This window comes from Haliotis cracherodii, unplaced genomic scaffold (genome assembly GCF_022045235.1).
Source record: "Haliotis cracherodii isolate W230 unplaced genomic scaffold, xgHalCrac1.p SCAF_20, whole genome shotgun sequence".
In the NCBI taxonomy this organism is placed as follows: domain Eukaryota; kingdom Metazoa; phylum Mollusca; class Gastropoda; order Lepetellida; family Haliotidae; genus Haliotis; species Haliotis cracherodii.
In genome coordinates, this window is record NW_027266276.1 from 10,754,651 (window position 1) to 10,778,027 (window position 23,377).

The 23,377-nt window shown below is 41.4% G+C and overlaps 1 protein-coding gene across 1 annotated transcript; it reads right to left on the minus strand.

The window, feature by feature from the left end:
- Positions 1–8,194: 8,194 nt before the first annotated feature.
- LOC139470063 (glycoprotein 3-alpha-L-fucosyltransferase A-like) lies at positions 8,195–22,503 on the minus strand. Its single transcript, XM_071252352.1, has 2 exons — positions 22,279–22,503; positions 8,195–10,960 (listed from the first exon to the last, which is right to left on the minus strand). Exons 1-2 carry the CDS (start codon positions 22,315–22,317, stop codon positions 9,683–9,685), a joined length of 1,317 nt encoding a protein of 438 aa, XP_071108453.1. The 5' UTR covers positions 22,318–22,503; the 3' UTR covers positions 8,195–9,682.
- Positions 22,504–23,377: the final 874 nt, after the last annotated feature.

Sequence of the window (23,377 nt, forward strand, 5' to 3'; positions counted from 1 at the left end):
ATGAGTCAACTTTAATTATCTATTGATATGTCACATTTGCAGATTATTGAAGGCTACAAGAGAGAAAGTAAGACACTAAAACAAAGAAATCTGTGATGAATATTCTTATAATTACCTCAACCGGATACTCTGCGAGAGTTTTGAAACATACAGTTGTATCCAGAAATTACAAACATATGTCATGGAATTCACGTTTTGTGCGACTTTATCTAAGTAACGTTTCATTATTTCATATAGACATATGTGTATGCAATATGTATGGCTATTCACATTCTGAATGATCAAGTGAATTATATCTTCATGATTTAATAATTTGTGCCGTGGGCCCATCCGTTAACAGGGTTTCTTTTCATCTTCGATTCAAATCATACAACGTTTTAATTATTCGTCCTATCAAAACCACTGAATGTTGACTGTCAGTTTGCAGATCTCCTAACAGAGATGTAGATATGCTGTCCTTGGTATTTCTAGTTATATAAGGGATACATAATTATACGAACTGCGTGATCTATGTTGTGCTATGCATTTTTAACGAATTTGTACATGTCTTGTTAGTAACACAATTGGACAGACCTTAAATGAAAAGAGAACATCAATGTCATTTAGATGCTTCACCGTCTCCTTAATCTGCTGTATGTCTCGTCCCTTCCCTCCTTGGGCTGTAGCCCATTTCTGGTGTCCCCCGCCGTGATATTGCTGGAATATTGCTAAAAGCGGCGTAAAACCAAACTCACCCACTCACTCCCTCCTTGGGCGGAAGGACGATTTCCACTTTGTATATAAAAGCATCTCTATCACCGGAAGCGCCGAGAACGGACAGGGGACGACACACCATGGTGGTCACACCAGCGACCAACAGGAGCATTGTTATTTACAGCAAGTTGTTATATACTGTCTCAGGATTCCGTGAGTTAAGCGGTGAGGCAAACTGGAATAATTATAAGTGATAATTGCCCTTTCACAATCTCGTCACAGGAACTCATGTTCTGATCAGAATTGTCATTGCCTAGCATCAACGGACCAGTCACGTGCTAATTTTGTAGATGATACGCATAATTAAATGTTAAAACAATATTTTCAAATACCACTTTCTAAAATGTCACAATTGTTGTCCTCATTTATCGACAATGAATTATACTCTTTCAGGAGATCTGGGGCCAGAACACCACAGCCATAATAGCAATGAGCGCCTAATATTGTCATCTTATTTGAAAATATATATCTTGAAAAAAAGATAGGACCATAACAAGGCTTAGTTTCAGGGACTAACTACATCTGCAAGGCTCTAAATTGATGAAATTTCTGTAATCGTGTCAATGTCAACAATCACTTATGTTTAGATGCACTTGCCACACAGCCAGCATATTTCTGACCCTACCTGTTACCGCCCTTGGTATCCCTCCTTCCCTCCCTAGTGTGGCACAGCTGACGCAACCAAGATTGTTGCTTTTGTATAAACATGACGCAATTTTAAATGCTAGGAATTTTCCACTTCTACTTATCGAACAAAAATAACAACCTCATCCAACGCTATAACTCTTTTCTGATTGAGACGAATATGCTTATATTAAACTTTAAAACTGCAGTCAGCTTGTTCACAATCAGGGACACTTCCTAAAGCCTAATCCTAGTATAGTGTGTAACTTGGATCTGCCACAGCTGGCATTCATTTAGACAAGCGACAGAAAGTTCCAGGGGTGTCAGTTGGGTTCACCAACATCACATGTAAACACCAGTGGACAGAACAAGATTAACTGATAACAACAAACCAGAATCTCGCTTTTGAACCATGCAGATTTCGCCAGACCCTCGAGCGCTCACGCTCTATATACGATCTATATTCATGTAAAGATGGTTTATTGTCTCAATACACCGAAAAAAAAGAAGAAATAATTGATAGATAAATAGCAATCATATGTAAATTACCCTTTCAGTCTGCGGCAGTGTTAGGTGATTTCTGTTGGCAGGTGTATATGCATTAAAGTCTGCGTGCTCATAAATATGCATAAGTATGCAGATAGGAAGATAAAATACACGCTGAACATCCCACATCACCATTAATACTGTTGTAAAATGAAATATATGACCTACTGGAACTATCGTCAGAATCGAATCGTGCACGGTGACCAATAAAGATGTATGATAACATTTCAACCTGTTACTTGAAAGGCACACACCATTTCATGGATATGAAGGATCTTTCTCATATGTCACACACAAACACGCACGCACGCACGCACACACACAAAAACATACATACATACATACATACATACATACATACATACATACATACAAACATACATACATACATACATACATACATACATACATACAAACATACATACATACATACATACATACATACATACATACATACAAACATACATACATACATACATACATACATACATACATACATACATACATACATACAACATACAAACATACATACATACATACAAACATACATACATACATACATACATACATACATACATACATACATACATACAAACATACATACATACATACATACATACATACATACATACATACATACATACACATGGATGGTACTATGGTACTTACTGAACATCTCAAAAACGGTAAGAAATGTGAGGCGTATCACATGCGAAACATATGTTGCAGACAGAGAAAGAGTCGGTTCTTTACAGGCAGCCGTTGTTTGTTTGTTTGTTGTTTAACGTCACATTCAGCAATATTCCAGCTATATGACGGAGGTCTGTAAATAATCGAGTCTGGACCACCGTTGTGTGGCAGGCGTACTGCTGGGCGGTTAGACTACTGGGCGGTATCAGTCAACACAAAACACACTTTTCTATGCATTTCGTGTGACTAGCGGATGCAGGACATTCTAACCTAGTTCTCGAACACATGGTGTCATTACTAATTTTCACTTATTTGTAACCCAGCTTCAGCGTTGTATGCGCCGCTTTAAAGGCATTCGACAATGATTATCAGTCAAACGTGCTGGTCTCTCGGCGACGATGCCACAACGTCGCAAACGGCGTTGAACTGTCTGTGTATTAGCACTGGTAGCATGATACGAGTAGCACTGATAGTAGCACTTATTATTTAACTGAATTGAATGTCTCTGAATAGTTTTTGTTTACTCCAACCCTGCATAGAAGTCTGCAGCATCCAGGGTGTGGTCTGATATTCCGTACAAAGTCTGCGACATTTTTCTCAATAGGCGACCCGTGAAGATTCCGGGGTGGAATAGGTCTTCAGCAACCCATGCTTGCCGTAAAAGGTGACTATGCTTGTCGTAAAAGGCGACTAACGGGATCGGGTGGTCAGGCTCGCTGACTTGGTTGATGCATGTCATCGATCCCAATTGCGTGGATTGATGCTCATGATGTCAATCACTGGATTGCCTGGTCCAGACTCGATTATTTACAGACCGCCGTCATATAGCTGAAATACTGCTGAGTGCGGCGTTAAACAACAAACCAACCAACCAACCTTAATAGGCTTTACGGTTGCATCTCCAGTGTTGACAAGTCTGTCGAGTGGTGCTCTTGTTGTACAAGTAACCTTCAAAAGGAACATGCTGTGTGCCTCATGACCCAAGCAGACAGTTTAAGGATTTTACGACTGCTTCAGCCTTTGGAGATGTCGCAGTCGGGGCCAGCCGTGTTTAAGTGCAGGCTCGTGAATGGCGTCGTTGGTTTGTCGGTGGGTAGTTATGCAGTGGCTTTGGCTTTGAAGTAGGGGCTGGTTAATAGAGTTTTATGAATTAGCGTGGCTGGTTAAAGTGCAATTTTGCGCGCGGACGTCGTAGAAGACAGTCCGCGCTTAGAAGTTCAATTCTGATCCAAATATTGATTCGTGGGGATTTATAGATAGGGCTTATGAACAGGTAATTTGTCCCCGTATCCGTGGCCGATTGCTTTTTATTGGGCGGAATAATATCGCCGGTTTGCACGGTCTGCCGTCCGTTCCTCGTTGGTTCGTTCTCTCGTTTTTCAGTGGATTATAGCCTGGCTCTCAATCCCATTATGACACGGAACATCAACAAATCCCTACCAAGGGAACTTGTTGGAGTTATCCAACCACTCCTTGATTACAGAGTCGCCACCTACGCCCTAAATACGGACTTCACCTTAGGCACCAAAGTTCTAAGTTGATCACTTTCTACACCCTACAGCCTAAAAAGCCCGGGGACACCAGGGACAGGGCCTCAACCGAACCAAAGGTAGCTCAGGGGACCAACCGGATCTTCAACCATGTACCTACTACATAGATCCCCTGGTCCCTCCTCGGCCTCCCCAACCTTAACCTCCACCGCGACACCAACAGGGGAACTCAACCTGGAAAATATTGACAAGTCCTCGCCTGACAAACTCTCAAATAGAAGTCCAGCCTCCACACCACCCATCCCATTTATTTAGTGAGTGAGTTGGGTTTAACGCTGCTTTTAACAGTCTTCCAGTTATATCGCGGCGTGTCAGCTTAATGTGGGAGGAAAGCCCGAAGTGATGCAGGTCACAGACGCTTACCACTTCGTTGTAACCCACGAGCACGGGTATGGTGCTGACAAACCTAGAAACATAATCGGGGCGAACCGGGATTCGAACCCACAACCATAGGTTTCTTGCGTGCCCAAGGGCGAAACTCTGCACAGCGAATCGCGGCGCCTTAGACGACTAGGCCATCCGTGCCCCCTCCATTTATTGCTCATGGCCAAGATAAGAAAAAGGAAAAAGATTGAGTATGCCCACCCATTTTACCCTAAGAGACGATTCTACCAGACCTATGAAGTTCCCCCAACCCACCCACCCCCTCTCCTCCTAAACTGACTGTTAAAAACACCCAGACCTCACCCGGAAAGCAACCTAATCTATCTAGTACTCTACCCCAAACAGATCCCATTGAAAAAGTGGACCCAATCCCTGAGAGCCAACTCACCAAGGGACTTATAGACTCAGCAGACCAACTACTGTCCAACCACTATCTACTTCCTACCCCACTTGTCCTCCAAGCTCCTGGTATTAAAATCTACAAAAGCTCATACGAGCGCCCCATGTTTAACAATGGTACAATAAATCGGGAAAGAACGTTTCGACCTCGAAATTACGTTCCTTTCAAGACCTCCTCTCCGAAACGCAAGAACAAGGTTTACAACTAACTTCCCAATTTTGTCTACCAAAACCGAGGGAAAGTGTTTTACCATGCTTATAAACCGAAAAAAAGAAACTTAAAACAAAATTTATCAACATTTCCATGAACCTTAGGAAACGCGCGTAAAATATCTGTTGCTGCCGTACGGATCTTGAAAAGGACGTTCTAAAAACCAGTGAGGCTTATCAACACCTCTGTCGCCTCGTGGTACACTCACTGGGCTACACATATGAAGGTTGCGAGTACGATCCTCGGGAATATAAAGAAAACATTATTCATTTGATTTTACATTTCATTACATGTTACAATCTGAACGGAAGTTATATTAATAAAATACCCAGAACATTATATAATATCCCTGGGATATGATATAAAATTCCAGGGACATTACAACGTCCTTGTTTATGAGATTAAACCCGACTGGAAAGTAAAACCTCACAATAGGTTTTAATGCCTATAGAAAGAAGTCTCTTACTTAATAGCGATCCCAATGAATAGGTTTATAACAATGGTACAATACCTCGGGAAAGAACGTTTCGACCACGAAATTACCTCCTTTCAAGACCTCCTCTCCGAAACGCAAGAACAAGGTTTACAACTAACTTCCCAATTTATCATGAACAATACTGCACTTACCAAATGGGATTTTAAATTCGCCAACATTTTGCTATCAGGCTACCTAGTATATACCACCTAATTGCCCCAGCCCACTCTGACACCCCACCCCAGTAACAATACCCACTACTGAGGACCACGCCCAAAACCATCTACCCGCCTCTGCCGCGTTCGTTCCAATTGTTTTTGTATCCAGATGCTGCAACACTTGACTAAGCATAATCCTACCTCATCAATACTCCACAAAGCTTTTATGTAAGCATACTTGTATTTGTATTTGTTTCATTTCTAACTCTACTGGTATAAAATGTAATCCCTTCTTCTTTATTTATGTAATTACCCTCAGCCTAACTGAGGGCAGTGTTCAATATTATCTTTTGTATAACTGCCAACCCCACCCCAAACAGGATAATTTTATTATGTAGTCTCGAACGTATTTTCCTTTGAGGGGGGGGGGGGGGGGGGGGGGGGGGGGGGGTTAGCACTTTTCTTATTCTTATTTCTTTTCACTTGGCTTTGACACTCAACACTGACGTATCCTTCCAAGCGCGCATGATGGGAGTCTCCATCCTGGAACCGCTTCTGGCGTACCGGTTTGGGGGACTTCTCCCTCCAGATGTCTTACAGTACAATTACCTCTACCCTCTCCATCGTCTGTAATCTCAATCAAAGAAAGAGGACTCTGGACAAGGCTCCGGCTAAGTCCAAGCCTAAGGAGAAACCCCCCAGCCCCCAGGCGCAGCGAAGGATCTCGCTCCCCTCGAATCCAGGGGGGTGGGGGGTGGGGGGGGGGGAGAGGGGGGGGGGGGGGCTTCCGCTCGCCTGAGGGCACCGGCCGCGATAGAAAGCTCTCCCGAAGCTATCTCCCGACCCCTACCTCGACCAAGTCCACGGAATCACAGACCGCCACACTAACAAGCCCCTTTCTCAACGTCAGCACCATCCAGACAGCCCGTCGAGGTACCAACTGAGAATGAGGTTCGATCCCGGTGTCGACTTGTCCCGCATTGCTGACCAGGGCACATTTTACACAAAGCGATCTTATGGGAGTTACGATCAACTCAGCGCTAAGATCGCTTTGTGCAAGTGGGTCCAAATCCTGGACCCGCACAAAGACCACCCCGCCCCATTGACAACAGCCTTGGGAAACTGTACACCAGTGCACGCCCACGCCCACCGCTGGTCATGGTCCAATACATGGAGGTGTGAACACGATATTCACAGCTACCAGGACCTCTTTGTTTCCTGGTTGACTGTGATATCAAGACAAGCCCTGCCCTGGTAGTGAAGTTTATGGAAGGGGATGGGTGTGTGGTTGCTGTTTTGGCCGCCAGATCCGCGAGGGTTTGACCCATGCTACTGAAACAAACCCTATATACCCAGGTAACATAGTTGAATAATTAGATTATTTAACTGGCGTACAGACCTGACTCTAGCAAAATAAAATAAATACATTATGGTTGTTCGTTGTGGTGTGAGAGATGCGTAGAGGCTGTTCGTTGTGTTGAATGAGTTGCGTTGTGGTTGTTCGTTGTAGTGTGAGAGATGCGTAGAGGCTGTTCGTTGTGGGGTTGGGGAGTTGCGTTTGGATTGTTAGTATTGGTAGGTGTGACGTGTGACGTGTGGCGTGTGGGATGTCTGTTGTAGTGCCTGTGGGTTGTGGTGGGTTATGGTGGGTGTTGGTATTGGAGGATGCGGAGTGACGTTGGTGTTGCTTGTGAGGATTGGTGGTGGTGTGGAGCGTAGTGGTTGTTCGCTGTGGTGGATGTGGCGTATGGGATGTTGGGTGTAAAGTGTGTGTGGGTTGTGGAGGATGTGGAGTGTAGTGGGCTTGTGTTGTGATAGGGGTTGGGGTGGTGGGAGTGGAGTGTGGTGGATGTGGGGTGCAGGGTGTGGTTTGTGTGTTGTGCGCAGTGCATTGTGGTGGATGCGGGTTGTGTTTTGTTGGTGTGTGTGTGCTGGGAGTGTGAGTGCAGCGTGTAGTATGTTGTGTTTGTAATGTGTGGGGGTTATGGTTGGCGTGAGGCGTAAGGGGTGTGTGTTGTGGTGGGTGTACGGTGTGTGATGTGGTCGGCGTGAAGCTTTATGGTTGTAGGTCTTTGGTTATGGTGAGTGCTGAGTGATGTTTGGCTTGTGTTGTTGTGTTGTGTGTTGTTGGTGTGTAGGTTATGTTGTGTGTAGTGGTTGTAAGTTGTGTGTAGTGGTTGTGGATTGTGGCGGGTGTTGCATGTGTGGTGTGTGTGGTGGGTATGGTAGATGTGGTGGTTGGTATGCCAGGCTTCTAATGAACCGATATATGTATGCGTTGTATATTTCAAATAAAAAGTTCGACTCTTTATGAAATTCGTGTGAGTAAAGGGAATAATTAGAAATGACAACACAAACAATACAACTGCATTAAGAACATATTTTATGAAAAGCTTATCGACATCATAGTAGCAGCATCCTAAATGGTTTATTTATTTTTAAGTATCTTTGCATGAATTAAAATTGACATAGACTTAGATTTCGAGGGTACAAACTATTCTGTATCCCCAATCCAAAATTCTCCTTTTTATGCTACGTTAGCTCATGTGTTTCACCAATGTCATGTAAAAAACAAAACACAGACAATACACAATATAAACTATAAGGACAATACCATCGGGGTTCCTCCTAACCCTAACCCTAGCCCTAGCTTATACGAAACCGGATGAACTTATCGAACGTAAAAATGAAAGAGAATTAATTCAAAAGCCTTATACAGAGCATACAGTCAATACATCTATCTTTACAAAGCCATGATACCTATTAAATCTAGCAAGACAGAAAGCGGAAGGGTACATGCTTAAGTGCTGTGTGCGATGCGAGGAGCAGCGTGGTACTAAAGTATTTATTAAAGTATAATTATTAAAGTATAAATGTTTATGATCACAGTGTTATATAAACACCCTGCCAATAATATTTGGTTTCCACACACTGATAACGTCTCTGACATCCGCCGTTTTAGGCTTTCCACTCGTTGAAATTCTCTTGTATCATGTTCAGTCTATTATACCACGACCATGTAAATATACATAAACATTAATGGGTATATCATGTGTAGAGTCTATGATTAGTTTCATGGCTACAATTATTGTTTGCTGGATGAGTTCTGTCCTTCAGTATATTTGGTCAAATCAATGGTAAAGAAAATCATAGATGATCATGTTTTTCAGTCATGGATATCTGACATTAATGCATCTTCAAATGGTACAATGTATAAGGAATTTACAACGGAGTTGAAACTGGAACCATTCTTCACAATTTACCGAGAAATAGATGGATAAATATATTACTCTTTAGAACGTTCAATCATCGCCCCCTATTGGGGTTAGACGCTGGGACTGTATCCAACCCACAGAAAGGAAATTCATTTAATGTCATCTCGATAGAATTGAGAATGAATATTCTGTTGTCTGTCTCACATTGTACCCATTCAAAAAAACTTTTATTGTACATATCAGCGTCATAAATTGCGTTATCAACAGCAGAAAAGCCAGCGTTTTAAGAAAGCTAAAGAAAACACGTCACTATGGAATTCCGTTTCTCCACACGTCCCATGGCCAAGTACATCGTGTTGCTTGAAGTGTCTCTCTTAACAATTCATTCGAGTTACACCCTGTGTCTTTCTTACATAAACGTCGTACGTAAAATAAGAGCACGATGACCTTCCAGTAGATAAGCAGTGTTGAGACAAAACACTTTTCAAACGAGTAAACCCCTGTCTCACTCGACACTTATTACGTTAGTCATTCGCTGTGCAGAGTTGCCTCCCTTAGGCGTGCCAGGACCCTAGAGGCTTTCTTCCCACGCCAAGCTGATTTAATTGAAATACTGTTCAAAGTGGCGTAAAACCAAACTCATTCCGAGATTTCTGTATAGAATGTTTTGTTAAGGGTTATCTATTTATTAAATCATTTGGTAAATGACATTTTTCTCTGGACAACCAGTGGTTGATATCAGCATAATTTTGCTTAACTAAAGGTTTGTGTAGCTTTTCACACAGACCACACCATGGTAATGGAAAATAAGCCTTTAGCTTATCCTTTTCTCTCAATAGTTCTATGTAGGCTTTATCACTGTTTAAAAGAAAGTTCAAATAATAACCTAGCTCTCTTATGGTTGCAAAGTCTTTTGTGTCTATGATGTAACCACTTCCATAAAGGCTCTTGTAATTTGGGCTACCACGTACCACTGGAATCACATCATGCAGAAATGTTTTGAAGAATTTCTCGGTCACATAATTCTCACAAAAGGAATTTTCAAAAGCAAGAAAGAATTTATAGGATTTCAACTTTTCATAGCAATCTCTGCCGCATTTGCTATCACCACACCTCCCGAACACATCTATATCTACATACTTCTGTAATTCATTGACGTATTTCTCTCTTTGGCTATGTGAAACGCAACGACTTACGAACCAAGCGACACTGTTCGTTTTTTCTTTCACCAACTTTTCATAATTTTTCCTTTTCAAACCGGATCGCCCTTTTCGTACAATTCCATAAGGCCTCCATATATCCGAATCTGGACGATAGCTTATTGTCCAGTTAAAAGCGTCTTTCCATTCGGAAGGTATGGTTAAATATGTCGGTGGTTCAAAGGAAAAGAGGGCAAACATCTGATTGGCTGATCTAGATGGTGGCGCACCCTGGTGTAGATTAAATCCATCAACAAGCACCACATCTGCTTTAGCGAGATCTCGACGGTCGTATGATAAAGTACACATTTTGTATTTACAACCCCCGAACAGTTCTGAACCTTTTTGTCTTGGAATCCACGCTGGTGCATTGAACCAAACAACGTCTTTAAACTTCTTTGGTCTGCGTGTTGTGTGTGTCAGTGTCGTTATTTCTTTGATCTTTACGTTCAAAGAGGTCTTCTTGTAATCAGATGTGCTGACATTCTTCGCGTGAGTGATGACGTCATCAGTCTTTTCGTTCAATTTTCGCTCGATCCACTGGTTCCGAAGTAACTGACTTTCTTTAAGCGAATTTTGTTGAACTTTTTCTGTAAACTCGCCCTCATTAGGAGCAATTTGGTTAGCTGAACCTTTACTTTCGATTTGTTCAAGTCTGGATATTTCGCGGAAGCTGAGCACGAAAGTTGCCACTGCGAACAGCGTAGTCACGTACACGTGATACTTTCGAAACTTCCTGTATACCAACCGAATAACCTGAAATATAAACAAATAAGGATATAGCAAAAATATTGGGGCAATTGAAACTACCAATAACGACATTTATGGCAATCGCTTAAAGCTTCTTGAAGACAAAACAGTAAGAAACATGGATTTTAACGATGTGTGGAGTCATCTACCCGAGGCAAGGGAGTTACTGACTATTAAAGTCCACCTATGGAGTTATGTACTAACGATTCTATGCAAAATCCAATCAAAATCGCGTAACGAAATCGACATGCTGTTCATAAACATAGCAACTGCCGGTCAGATTTCGACCGACTGCAGAATTTTTAGAGCATGTGTGCCGTCAAATGGGCGTCGACAGATATTTGCAAAGTATTTTCATGGTTTTCATCAAGGTGCGCAAGTGATTTGATGCACTTCGCGAGACAAGACCCGTTTTATCATGATAAAAATCGGGATTATCGATTAAACCGTCTTGACCAGGCGCCGGCATTTTGTTTGAAGCAAATGCAAGTGATATGAGAGGTGGAATCTGATTAGACCATAGGAGGGACATAGAAGGGACGTAAGTCGTAAATCCACTGGTGGTGCTGCCATCGAGCCACGAAATTCAAGCCTAGCTCGGCAAGGGTGGAAACTGGGCTTTCACAGTCAGTTAACTCCCTTGCCTTGGGAAGATCGGGTAGAGTGAGGGCAGAATAGGGTGTGTATAGGGTGTAGTTAGTTTCCCCATTTTTCATGAATCATAAATATCTATTAATGTTTAGAAGATATATCGATAGAAAAGAAGTTGTGAAAAGCTCATGGCATTTTGCGCTCTGATATTTTGAATTTTATGTTTTTGTTTAAGGAGAGTAGTGATAATTGCAAGCGTAGGGATAACAACATAAAGAACAGTTTAAACTATATATATAGACCAGTATTGGAAATTATCTATGGATTTAATAGCATTAGTTCACTTGGGAGTGGACACTCTCACAGACCGCAGAGTCTATATTTAATATAACATGCAGCTCATTTTATTATCACCCCCTCTCGGTTGGCCATACTCACGCCCTTTTCAACTGCAGACAGATTAAATAAAAATATTGGCAAAGCCCCTCAACAACGAAGCACTACTCCAGCTACTCATCAGGCTTGTCGTAAGAGCCTACTGATAAGGTTTGTCTTAGGAGCCAACTGATAATGCTTGTCTTAAGAGCCTACTGATAATGCTTGTCTTAAGAGCCTACCGATAATGCTTGCTTAAGAGCCTACTCATAATGTTTATCTTAAGAGCCTAGTGATAATGCTTGTCTTAAAAGCCTGCTGAAAATGCTTGCTTTAGAGTCTTCGGATATTGCTTGACGTAATAGCCGTTTAGAATGAGTAGGCAATATATAACATAGCTGATTGTGTAACCATATTATACCGATGCGTTGGGTCGTGAACCTCGCAGTGAGCTGACAGTCTGACAGTCGTGGGACAGAACTTTACCTCACACTGTTTTTCAGTCACAGTGTCGATCGTAGGGAAGAAGTGGGGTCAAGTGAAAAGGGGATCCCTTATATATCGACGTGTATGTGTGTGACTGCTTGTACTAGTTCGGATTTATCCTGGATTTATAATGCTAGAGCACTGAGATACTATGAGATACTATTTAACATGGATACCCCATCCAGACATTAAGCTGAATGGAAGCCGATTAGACCATATCCCCCTCATGCCGAGCGCGGATAGGGTGTTACACCCGCCCCCCTCACTCACAAGAGTGAGTTATAACACACACACACACACACAACCACACACACACACACGCACACCACATCCAAGGTGTGTGTGTGTGTGTGTGTGTGTGTGTGTGTGTGTGTGTGTGTGTGTGTGTGTGTGTGTGTGTGTGTGTTATAACATGCATAATCTTTTAACGTGATGGCATATAGGTATTTCACACTGTCTTCCACACATCACAGACGTTCAATAAATTCATGTCCATTAATACCCGTTAACCTTTGTGGTAAAGTGAATATCAGACATACATAAGACAGGCAGAGTCATTTGTACAATAGTACGATTGAATCGCAATCAAATAGTGATAAAACAAGTTGTTTACGAAGAAGGTGAGCGTATCCTGTCCAGCTGGTGGCACCCATCACAAATACATGTAAAGGCAAGTCAATTCTTCACCTAAACAAACACCGGAAGATATAGTACAAGTCAAAACAAAGAATTGTATCGGACATCAAGGAATTGATTTCTCCTTAGGTTAAGTTCTCAACAGTGACTCATACCCAAACGCGTTTGAACAGTAACGGATGACTTAAAAAGCGAAATATAAATGTAAATTTTGAAATTTGAAGGAAATAGAAACTTACCTTGTTTAGGATCACAACTATATTGATTACAAAGTGCTTACATATAACCCGCTTAACAAAATTAGTACAGTAAATTACGTTTATAACGAACATGCTTATAACGTACTGACGGATATAACGAACTATTTTTTTGTCCTATCCATTTGCTATATATATTAAGTACATTTGATTATAACGAACTACGGTTATAACGAATTAAATTTTGTGGTCCCTTTGAGTTCGTTATAACCGTAGTTTACTGTATTATCATAAGGTTAAAATGCATGTAAACAACATCAGAAAATCGTAACAAATTAAACCTTCAATGATGTAGGTGCCTTGTACATAACGTTCGTGACAAGGAACTTTGTGTTTAGAAGGGGATTGATAGAGAAAGGATTTTTATATTACATAATGTAAATATAAAACATCAACGCCAGAGAATAACCAGTCTCCATTATCCACCGAACAGGCGTAACAGTCAAAATAGCGGTGAAACTTATACGAAAGAATCACTGAGATTGTGATGGTACCAGGTGTTCGCTACAATCTATCAACCGTTACATACAATGTATGCATTACATGTTTACACTACATAAGTAGTTCACACCAAAGGCATGGGTACAATGTGTGAAGCCCATTTCTGTGTCCCCCGCAGTATGACTGCCGGAATATTGAAAAAAGTGGCGTAAAATCCAACTCGCAAACATGAAGTGTCTCACGGAGACGTTAAAAGGCGGTACTTGCTGTTATCCAATCTGATGCTCGGCATTAAAACGAAGACTGTCCGGCTACGAATCAGTGTAATGTGTCTGAGTGAGGTATCCATGTTAAACTGCGGTATGCATGTACCTCAACGGGCTGGTACAATTAACCCGGCATACGTCGCTGTATAAGTGCAATAGTCTTGAACTCGACATAAAAGCCCATTTTACCTCACGGCTCCTATGTAGTCGGAAAGGACGGGACTAATTATACAAATAAACAAGTCAATTTAACAAAATGGCCATGGAATTCGTTTCCTATTCTTTCCCTGGCATTTAATTGTTAACTGCTGCGCAAAAGAAAGCATTCACTTGAAAATGGAATTTGGCCAAACAATAAAAACGTTTTAAAAAAAGTAGCTGAAAACAGTCGTCAAAATACTGCAAATTTAGGTACAAAACACAACTTTGATACTCATTTAAAATACATCGTCAACGAACACTAGTATTCATTTCTTCCATGTTTCATGTTAAGCCGGGGGCATGGGTGGCCCAGTCGTCTATGGCGCCGCGATTCGCTGTGCAGAGTTGCATCCCTTGGGCACGCCAGAAACCTATGATTGTGGGCTCGAATCCCGGTTCGACCCGATTATGTTTCTAGGTTTGTCAGCACCATACCCGTGCTTGTGGGTTTCACCGAAGTGGTAAACGTCTGAGACCTGCATCACTTCGGGCGTTCATCCCACATTGAGCTGACACGCCGCGATATAACTGGCATATTGTTAAAAGCGGCGTAAAACCCAACTCACTCACTCACTCATGTTTAGCCACTATCAACCATGGGTGTACACTTTCCTTTGCCCGGCAATGTTTTACTTACTGTTAATAACTCCTCATACCTCATCCCAGCTGGCTGACCATTCGGGAATAAACTGTTTAACATATTCCACAACTTAACCACATCTCAGTCCGGAAGCCCATTCATCGGAAAGATTGACAGAAACTAAATACTGTCAGCCTTAATGAGGTTAATAATTAGTATGTTGACGTCAGGTTAAACATTAACAGAAAGTGTGTGGTTGCAAAGTATGTAACATATCGTGAACCACGTAAGCCAAGAAATCTCTCCTAAAAAGCAGAGGCCATTGTACGATTCCAACTGTATCATAAGCATATGTGTTTGTGAATCACTATCAAATAGTGATGACACCAGATGTCCTTTTGATACATTTTAACCGTACATTTAAATGTTGTGATCGATCGTCGTCAACTCGGGTACGATTTGATCAATGTAACTTATCTGCACTATGATCTAATATCGCCACTGCCTTTCTTCGAGTGAGTGAGTGAGTGGGTTTGAATTAACGCCACTTTTAACAGTATTCCAGTTATATCACGGCGTGTCAACTTAATGTGGGAGGAAAGCCCGAAGTGATGCAGATCTCAGACGTTTACCACTTCGGTGAAACCCACGAGCACGGGTATGGTGCTGACAAACCTAGAAACATAATCGGGGCGAACCTGGATTCGAACCCACAATCATAGGTTTCTGGCGTGCCCAAGGGACGCAACTCTGCAAAGCGAATCGCGGCGCCTTAGACGGCTGGGCCAACCGTGCCTCCCCCTCCCCCACGCCCCTTTCTTCGAACACGAAACATATTTCGATGGTGGCTTTTACGTCGAGTTCACGAAATTTCATTATACAGATTTTAACATTCGCCAATATCATAAAAATTACATTCAATTTCATGCAGGATGACAATTGTTTTTATAAATTGATGAAAACTGAACAATTCTGAGATAATTAAACATTTCTTCATCACAATCGTTTAACAACTTACCCCACGGCTCTCCATGTACACAACCCGACTCGGCATCCTCTTGCAAGACTTACAAGATCGAAAACGGACTAACAGTATTTTTTAGCACTAACCATTAAGCAAGGTTACGTAAAGTAAACGGAGTGCAAGAAAACGGAAAATATCTTTGCATGGCTGAATTTGTATACCTAATGCACTCTTATAAATATATTGTAAACATGTTTTCAAGCAGCACATGGCTTTGTTAGATGACATTACTAATTCACCAGCTCAGTTATGAATAGTTTATTATGATAAATAAAAACCGGTATTTCAAGCAAGGGGTGAGTCACAACTATACATCAAGTACCTGGGAAATATTTGATTACATCACTGGTCCCTCTTTACCTTTCAATCAAGTTTTTTACCAGCAATGCCTGGTTAAGTATATCCAGAAAACGTATCGTAGGAATTTACCTAACATGACACGTACCTTGTCAACATGATGCGCGATGCTATCCTGTACTATATTATAACCATGCGGTATGCATACGTCATTTACCCATTCCGCACTAGATGTAAGAGAACCGGTGGTCGGACTCAGTGACATAGTAAATCACTGGATCATCGGACCCAGAGTAGATTTTCTGTGCAAATTGTGTGAATGGCGGGTTCTACCAGTAGAACGGGTCACGGTCCCCCTTTTTGCGAACGCTTGTCATTATCAGTGAATTTCACAGATCCATTTATATAAATTTGATCACCATGTTGCCTTTTACGCCCCATGGAATCTATTTCGTCAGGTATTTGAGAATGATCATTCTCCGGTGTTGACGTTTTTGAGTTTCCTACGCTTGCCGTGACTGTCGATTGGTAATGTTTGCCGCAATAGACTTTGGGTAAAGTTTGCTGCAATAGTTAATTGATAATGTTTGTCTTAAGAGCCTACCGATAATGCTTGTCTTAAGAGCCCACTGATGATGATTGTCTTAAGAGCCTACTGATAATGCTTTGTCTTAAGAGCCCACTGATATTGCTTGTCCTAAGAGCCTACTGATAATGCTTGTCTTAAGGGCCTTCTGATATTGCTCTGTCTGAAGAGCCCACTGATTATGCTTGTCTTAAGAGCCTACTGAAATTGCTTGTCTTAAGAGCCTGCTGATAATGCTTGTCTCAAGAGCCCACTGATAATACTTGTCTTAAGAGCCCACTGATGATGCTTGTCTTAAGAGCCTACTGATATTGCTTGTCTTAAGAGCCCATTGATAATTCTTGTCTTAAGAGCCTACTGATATTGCTCTGTCTTAAGAGCCTACTGATATTGCTTGTCTTAAGAGCCCACTTATATTGCTTGTCTGAAGAGCCTACTGATATTGCTTGTCTTAAGAGCCCACTGATATTGCTTGTCTCAAGAGCCCACTGATAATACTTGTCTTAAGAGCCCACTGATGATGCTTGTCTTAAGAGCCTACTGATAATGCTTGTCTTAAGAGCATGCTGATAATTCTTGCTACTGATGGTGCTTGTCTTAAGAGCCTACTGATAATGCTTGTCTTAAGAGCGTGCTGATATTGCTTGTCTTAAGAGCCTACTGATAATGCTTGTCTTAAGAGTCTACTGATATTGCTCTGTGTTAAGAGCCCACTGATAATGCTTGTCTTAAGAGCTTGCTGATAATGCTTGTCTTAAGAGCCTACTGATAATACTTGTCTCAAGAGCCCACTGATGATGCTTATCTTGAGAGCCTACTGATATTGCTTGTCTTACGAGCCTATAGATAATGCTTGTCGTAAGGGCCCACAGATAATGCTTGTCTTAAGAGCCTACTGATATTGCTTGTCTTAAGAGCCCACTGATAATGCTTGTCTTAAGAGCCTACTGATATTGCTTGTCTTAAGAGCCTTCTGATATTACTTGTCTTAAGAGCCCACTGATTATGCTTGTCTTAAGAGCCTACTGATATTGCTTGTCTTAAGAGCCTACCGATATTGCTTGTCTTAAGAGCCCACTTATATTGCTTGTCTGAAGAGCCTACTGATAATGCTTGTCTTAAGAGCCCACTTATATTGCTTGTCTTAAGAGCCCACTAATAATGCTTGTCTTAAGAGCCCACTGATAATACTTGTCTTAAGAGCCCACTGATGATGCTTGTCTTAAGAGCCTACTGATAATGCTTGTCTTAAGAGCATGCTGATAATTCTTGCTACTGATGGTGCTTGTCTTAACAGCCTACTGATAATGCTTGTCTTAAGAGCGTGCTGATATTGCTTGTCTTAAGAGCCTACTGATAATGCTTGTCTTAAGAGTCTACTGATATTGCTCTGTGTTAAGAGCCGACTGATAATGCTTGTCTTAAGAGCTTGCTGATAATGCTTGTCTTAAGAGCCTACTGATAATGCTTGTCTTAAGAGCCTACTGTTAATGCTTGTCTTAGGAGCCTACTGATAATGCTCGTTTTGAGAAGTTGCTGATAATGCTTGTCATAAGAGCCTGCTGGTATTGCTTTGTCTTAAGAGCCTACTGATATTGCTCTGTCTTAAGAGCCTACTGATAATGCTTTGTCTTAAGAGCCCACTGATAATGCTTGCCTTAAGAGCATGCTGATAATGCTTGTCTTAAGACCCCATTGACAATGCTTGCTTAAGAGGCTACTCATAATGTTTGTCTTAAGAGCCTACTGATAATGTTTGTCTTAAGAGCCTACTGATAATGCTTTGTCTTAAGAGCCCACTGATAATGCTTGCCATAAGAGCCCACTGATGATGCTTGTCTTAAGAGCCTACTGATAATGCTCTGTCTTAAGAGCCTACTGATAATGCTTGCTACTGATGACGCTTGTCTTAACAGCATACTGATAATGCTTGCCTTAAGAGCCTACTCAAAATGCTTGTCGTAAGAGCCTACTGATAGTGCTTGCTCAAAGCCTACTCATAATGCTTGTCTTAAGAACGTACTGATAATGCTTGTCTTAAGAGCCTACTGATAAAGCTTGTCGTAAGAGCCTACAGATAAGGTTTGTCTTAGGAGCCTACTGATAAGGCTTGTCTTAGGAGCCCACTGATTATGCTTGTCTTAAGAGCCTACTGATAATGCTTGCTTAAGAGCCTACTCATAATGTTTATCTTGAGAGCCTAGTGATAATGTTTGTCTTTAGAGCCTACTGATAATGCTTGCTTTAGAGTCGTCGGATATTGCTTGACATAATAGCCGTTTAGAATGAGTAGGCAATGTATAACATAGCTGATTGTGTCACCATATTATACCGATGCGTTGGATCGTCAACCTCGCCGGGCCCAGATATTACTGAGACGAAACATATTCATACAGAAATGTTAGATATAAAGTATGACCGTCAGACAAGAGGAACTGAAGGACACATAATGCTGTATAGGTGAAATAGACGGGAGATTGGGCTGACACACTGACAGTCATGCAAGAGCGACTGAAGGATGTACAGTGCTGCGAGGCAGAAGGACGGAAGACAGTGAGCTGACACACTGAGAGTCGTGGGACAGAAGGATAACTTCTATCACTTTTTTACTGTTCATCGACAACTGATTCTTCAGTGCCCAGGACTTGCCCAGGCACATGATCCATGACGTGACTATTGTTGGTATAAGAATCTCGGCCTATTGATGGGTGTTTCAATACGCATTTTCGACTTCGCATCAATGGTATCAATAGAATAAACCAGGTCAATAACTTGCTTGAGTCACACCCCTCATTGATGGATGATGGTACCTTCACATTCACCAGGGACATGGTATTGTGTCTTGCCATTGAGGAGTCTGTATTGCGTTTTGGGCGGTACTTCGTGGCTAGCCCCTATTTTGTGACGTTCCCGGAAATGTACTTGGTATTTGTGGGTTCATGGGATAATGTACACTGACACGTTGTACACGATTTAACCAGGAGGGAATATTAGCAAGGCGGGATAAAGTTTCCGATTTCTTTTATAAATGCTATATATGTTCGCATTTCATTGGATACAACGTTCAAATATTCCTTTGTGTTACGGGCGTTGTACGATACACCCTCCAATTTATTTGACGAGTTAGTATCGCTCCAGCTAAGCCCCATTCTTGCGTCAGTTGGTGAACAATTCCGCCTCTTACTCTTGCCTAAATTGTAAAATGTAAGGATCATCCTATTTGTGTGGATTTGATCGAAAAACGTAAATTGTCACCGAAAATGATTGAAAAAGAAATTATCCTTCAGACTGTTGTAAAAATACATTGTCTACCACAAAAATGGATGTTAGAGCTTTATCATTAATTGTATTTTAAAAATATAACTTGTTATGTGGCTGTAGCTGAAGAAATATCTAGTCTCCGTTCAAAATCCAAGGTTCCCGCAGAATATTAAATTATGGCTAAAACGGTCACTCGTCATCCCGGGAGAGATTCCCAACACGGGTACAGTTTCCGGTGGCCCCACGCCGTGATGTGGGCATATAGATGACATGGCTTGTAAAATCCTATTAATCACTAACTTAGAAACCCCCATGTCACTCACTCATCCTATCAATGTATGTATGTATGTATGTATGTATGTATGTATGTATGTATGTATGTATGTATGTATGTATGTATGTATGTATGTATGTATGTATGTATGTATGTATGTATGTATGTATGTGTGTGTGTATATACATGTGTGTGTGTATGTGTGTGTGTGTGTGTGGATGTGTGGATGTGTGGATGTGTGTATGTGTGTATGTGTGTATGTGTGCGTTTGTGTCTATGTGTGTGTATTATCGGCTTTAGTTGGGGAAAGACATTATAGTGAGTGAGTGAGTGAGGTTTTACGCCGCCTTTAGCAATATTCCAGCAATATCCCGGCGGAGGACACCACAAATTGGCTTCACCAATGTCGGGAATAGAACCCGGGTCTTCGGCGTGACGAGCGAACGCTTTAACCATTAGGCTACCCGGCCGCCCCCGAAAGACATTATAACCACATCTGCATGGTAATTAACTGTTGGATATTTACATGAAAACAGGAAATATGTTAATTGGTTGTAAGGGAGAAAGACATGTTATATTGCTAATAACTGCACGCTTATGCAGAAATAGTTTGTTTATCTCGCTTGCTTGACACCAGTATATGTAAGGGCTAGTACAAGCAGACATATATATGCCAATCTGTCTTGAATTCGACGTTAAACCTCATATTTCCTTACCACTTCATGTAATATTTTCCGCTAACTAAATCTAACATATAACTCACCATTCTTGTCCCATATATATTTCACTAACTTACTCTCATACATACTCTACCATCTTACTCTCACATTTATACCACTAACTTATCTCAGATATGCCACTAACTGAGTCTCATATACAGTCAAATACCATTGTGTTGAAGTTTATGGTACCTACGTAACTATTTCGAGTTATCCGCGGTTCGAAACAACCAAAACATGATGAATAAAGAAGGAAGTTGCAGGGACCAAGCTTTTATTTCGAGACACCCGTAAGCTCATCACATCAAAGCTCGACACAACGGTGTTTGACCGTGTATAACCTTGTTTCACATTTAATTAACTAACTTAGTCTCATGTATACCACTGATCTATTCTCATATATATACGAATACGAATCTCAAATAGACAGATAGATGTACAGTACACTACGGTTAAAACGAGTGAGTGAGTGAGTTGGGTTTAACGCCACTTTTAACATTATTCCAGTTATATCACGGCGTGTCAGCTTAATGTGGGAGGAAAGCCCGAAGTGATGCAGGTCTCAGACGTTTACCACTTCGGTGAAACCCACGAGCACGGGTATGGTGCTGTCAAACCTAGAAACATAATCGGGGCGAACCGGGATTCGAACCCACAATCAAAGGTTTCTTGCGTGCCCAGGGGATGCAACTCTGCAAAGCGAATCACGGCGCCTTAAACGACTGGGCCACCCGTGCCCCCACGGTTAAAACGAACTGAAAGGGACCACTTATTTTAATTCGTTATAACCGTAGTTCAATGTTAGATTCAGCGCCACGTGCTTTTGAGAGGGTGGGTGGGTTAGGGGGTGGGTTAGGGGGTTGTACAAACCGGTTGCTTCAAGTTAGATAGATAGATAGATAGATGGATAGACAGATAGACAGATAGACAGATAGACAGATAGATAGATAGATAGATAGATAGACAGACAGACAGACAGACACTTAGACAGACAGACAGACAGACAGACAGACAGACAGACAGACAGATAGATAGATAGATAGATAGATAGATAGATAGATAGATGAAATGATGAAATACAACGTCCAAAGATAAGCTGTTCAATTTACTGTATGTATTTATATATATGATATACTTTCCACCTACCAAGTCTCACATATTCGGGTGTGTGTAACCTCTTTTGTGTCAAATTTATCGTGAAATGCCTGACTAGAGCTAACAGCCTTTACTGATAAATTCATAATCTTCCGCTTTACAAATCTAAGAATAGCTTCGCGAAGGCATCAAGAAAGTAGGACACACTCGTCCACTCTCTACAAAACAATCTTACCTTCATTTTGCCTGACCATGCGCCGTCCAGTCTATACATAACACATACAGTCACCGTTCCTCTGTCAGGTCCTCGCCATTCCCCTGCTTCTCGCCATCCAATGTTCACTGTAGGATAGATGTACAGCAGCGATCGTTTGTCGACGTATTGTCAGTTCTCACTGAGTAGCACTGTCCGGTTACACTGACTATTATCTTTCTTCTTTACATCGTGGCAATTATGTGTGACGTTCGTTATGGACGAATGTTTCCGTTAGAAAATGAGAGATAAGAAATAAATATAGTGTTGTAATAACATGAAAGAGATTCAATTACCCCCAAATTTCTTTTCGTACCAAAAGGTATTTGTATAAACGGCTTCACGCACCACTTCATCACAATTCATACACCAACAAAGATTAAGGGGTTAAATTTATATCAGCAAATTATACAAAGAATTTTGGGTGTAACTTCGTGTAATTGTGACTTAGCTGGGCATGTCAATTGCTAAATATTTAATTTTAAAGTGTACTTGAATACAATCACTGAGTGTCTGGTCCAGGCTCGATTATTTACAAACCGCCATCATATATCTGGAATATTGCTGAGTGCGATGTTAAACAACAAACAGACAAACTAACATTGTCAAACTTTTTCATGAAACCCATTCAAGCGTAGCGACATACCGCGCCCTTCAGATACATCATATTAAGATCCTGCACCTGAAGACCCCGCTTTGATGGCCGTAGTTATAATGTACTTGGAAACGAATAGAGGGCCGTTAGCTCTCCATGGTCGACTCATAATTTTCCATTGCGAGGTTTTCAGAGTTTTCAGAGTGTGACTGTACGTTATTCAGTTGAGTTTAGAAACCAAAGACTTGAATCAACCGGTTTTAGTATTGTGTGGAATGTATCGTGAAATGCCTCATTACGTTTAAAACGAACTAAAAGGGACCACTTATTTTGGTTCGTTATTACCGTATTTCATTCGTATACCATTCACATTGGTGAAACCGGTTGAGTAAATTATGCAGCACATTTGATGTGATGAGCTTACGGCTGTCTCGAAATATAAGCTTGGTCCCTGCAACTTCCTTCTTTATTCATCATGTTTTGGTT

Excerpts from the sequence above, each read along its gene's own strand:
- LOC139470063 (XM_071252352.1), bottom strand. The coding sequence starts at position 22,317 with ATGTATAGACTGGACGGCGCATGGTCAGGCAAAATGAAG. Across the intron at positions 10,961-22,278 it reads CATGGTCAGGCAAAATGAAG|GTTATTCGGTTGGTATACAG; the intron begins GTAAGATTGTTT and ends TTTATATTTCAG.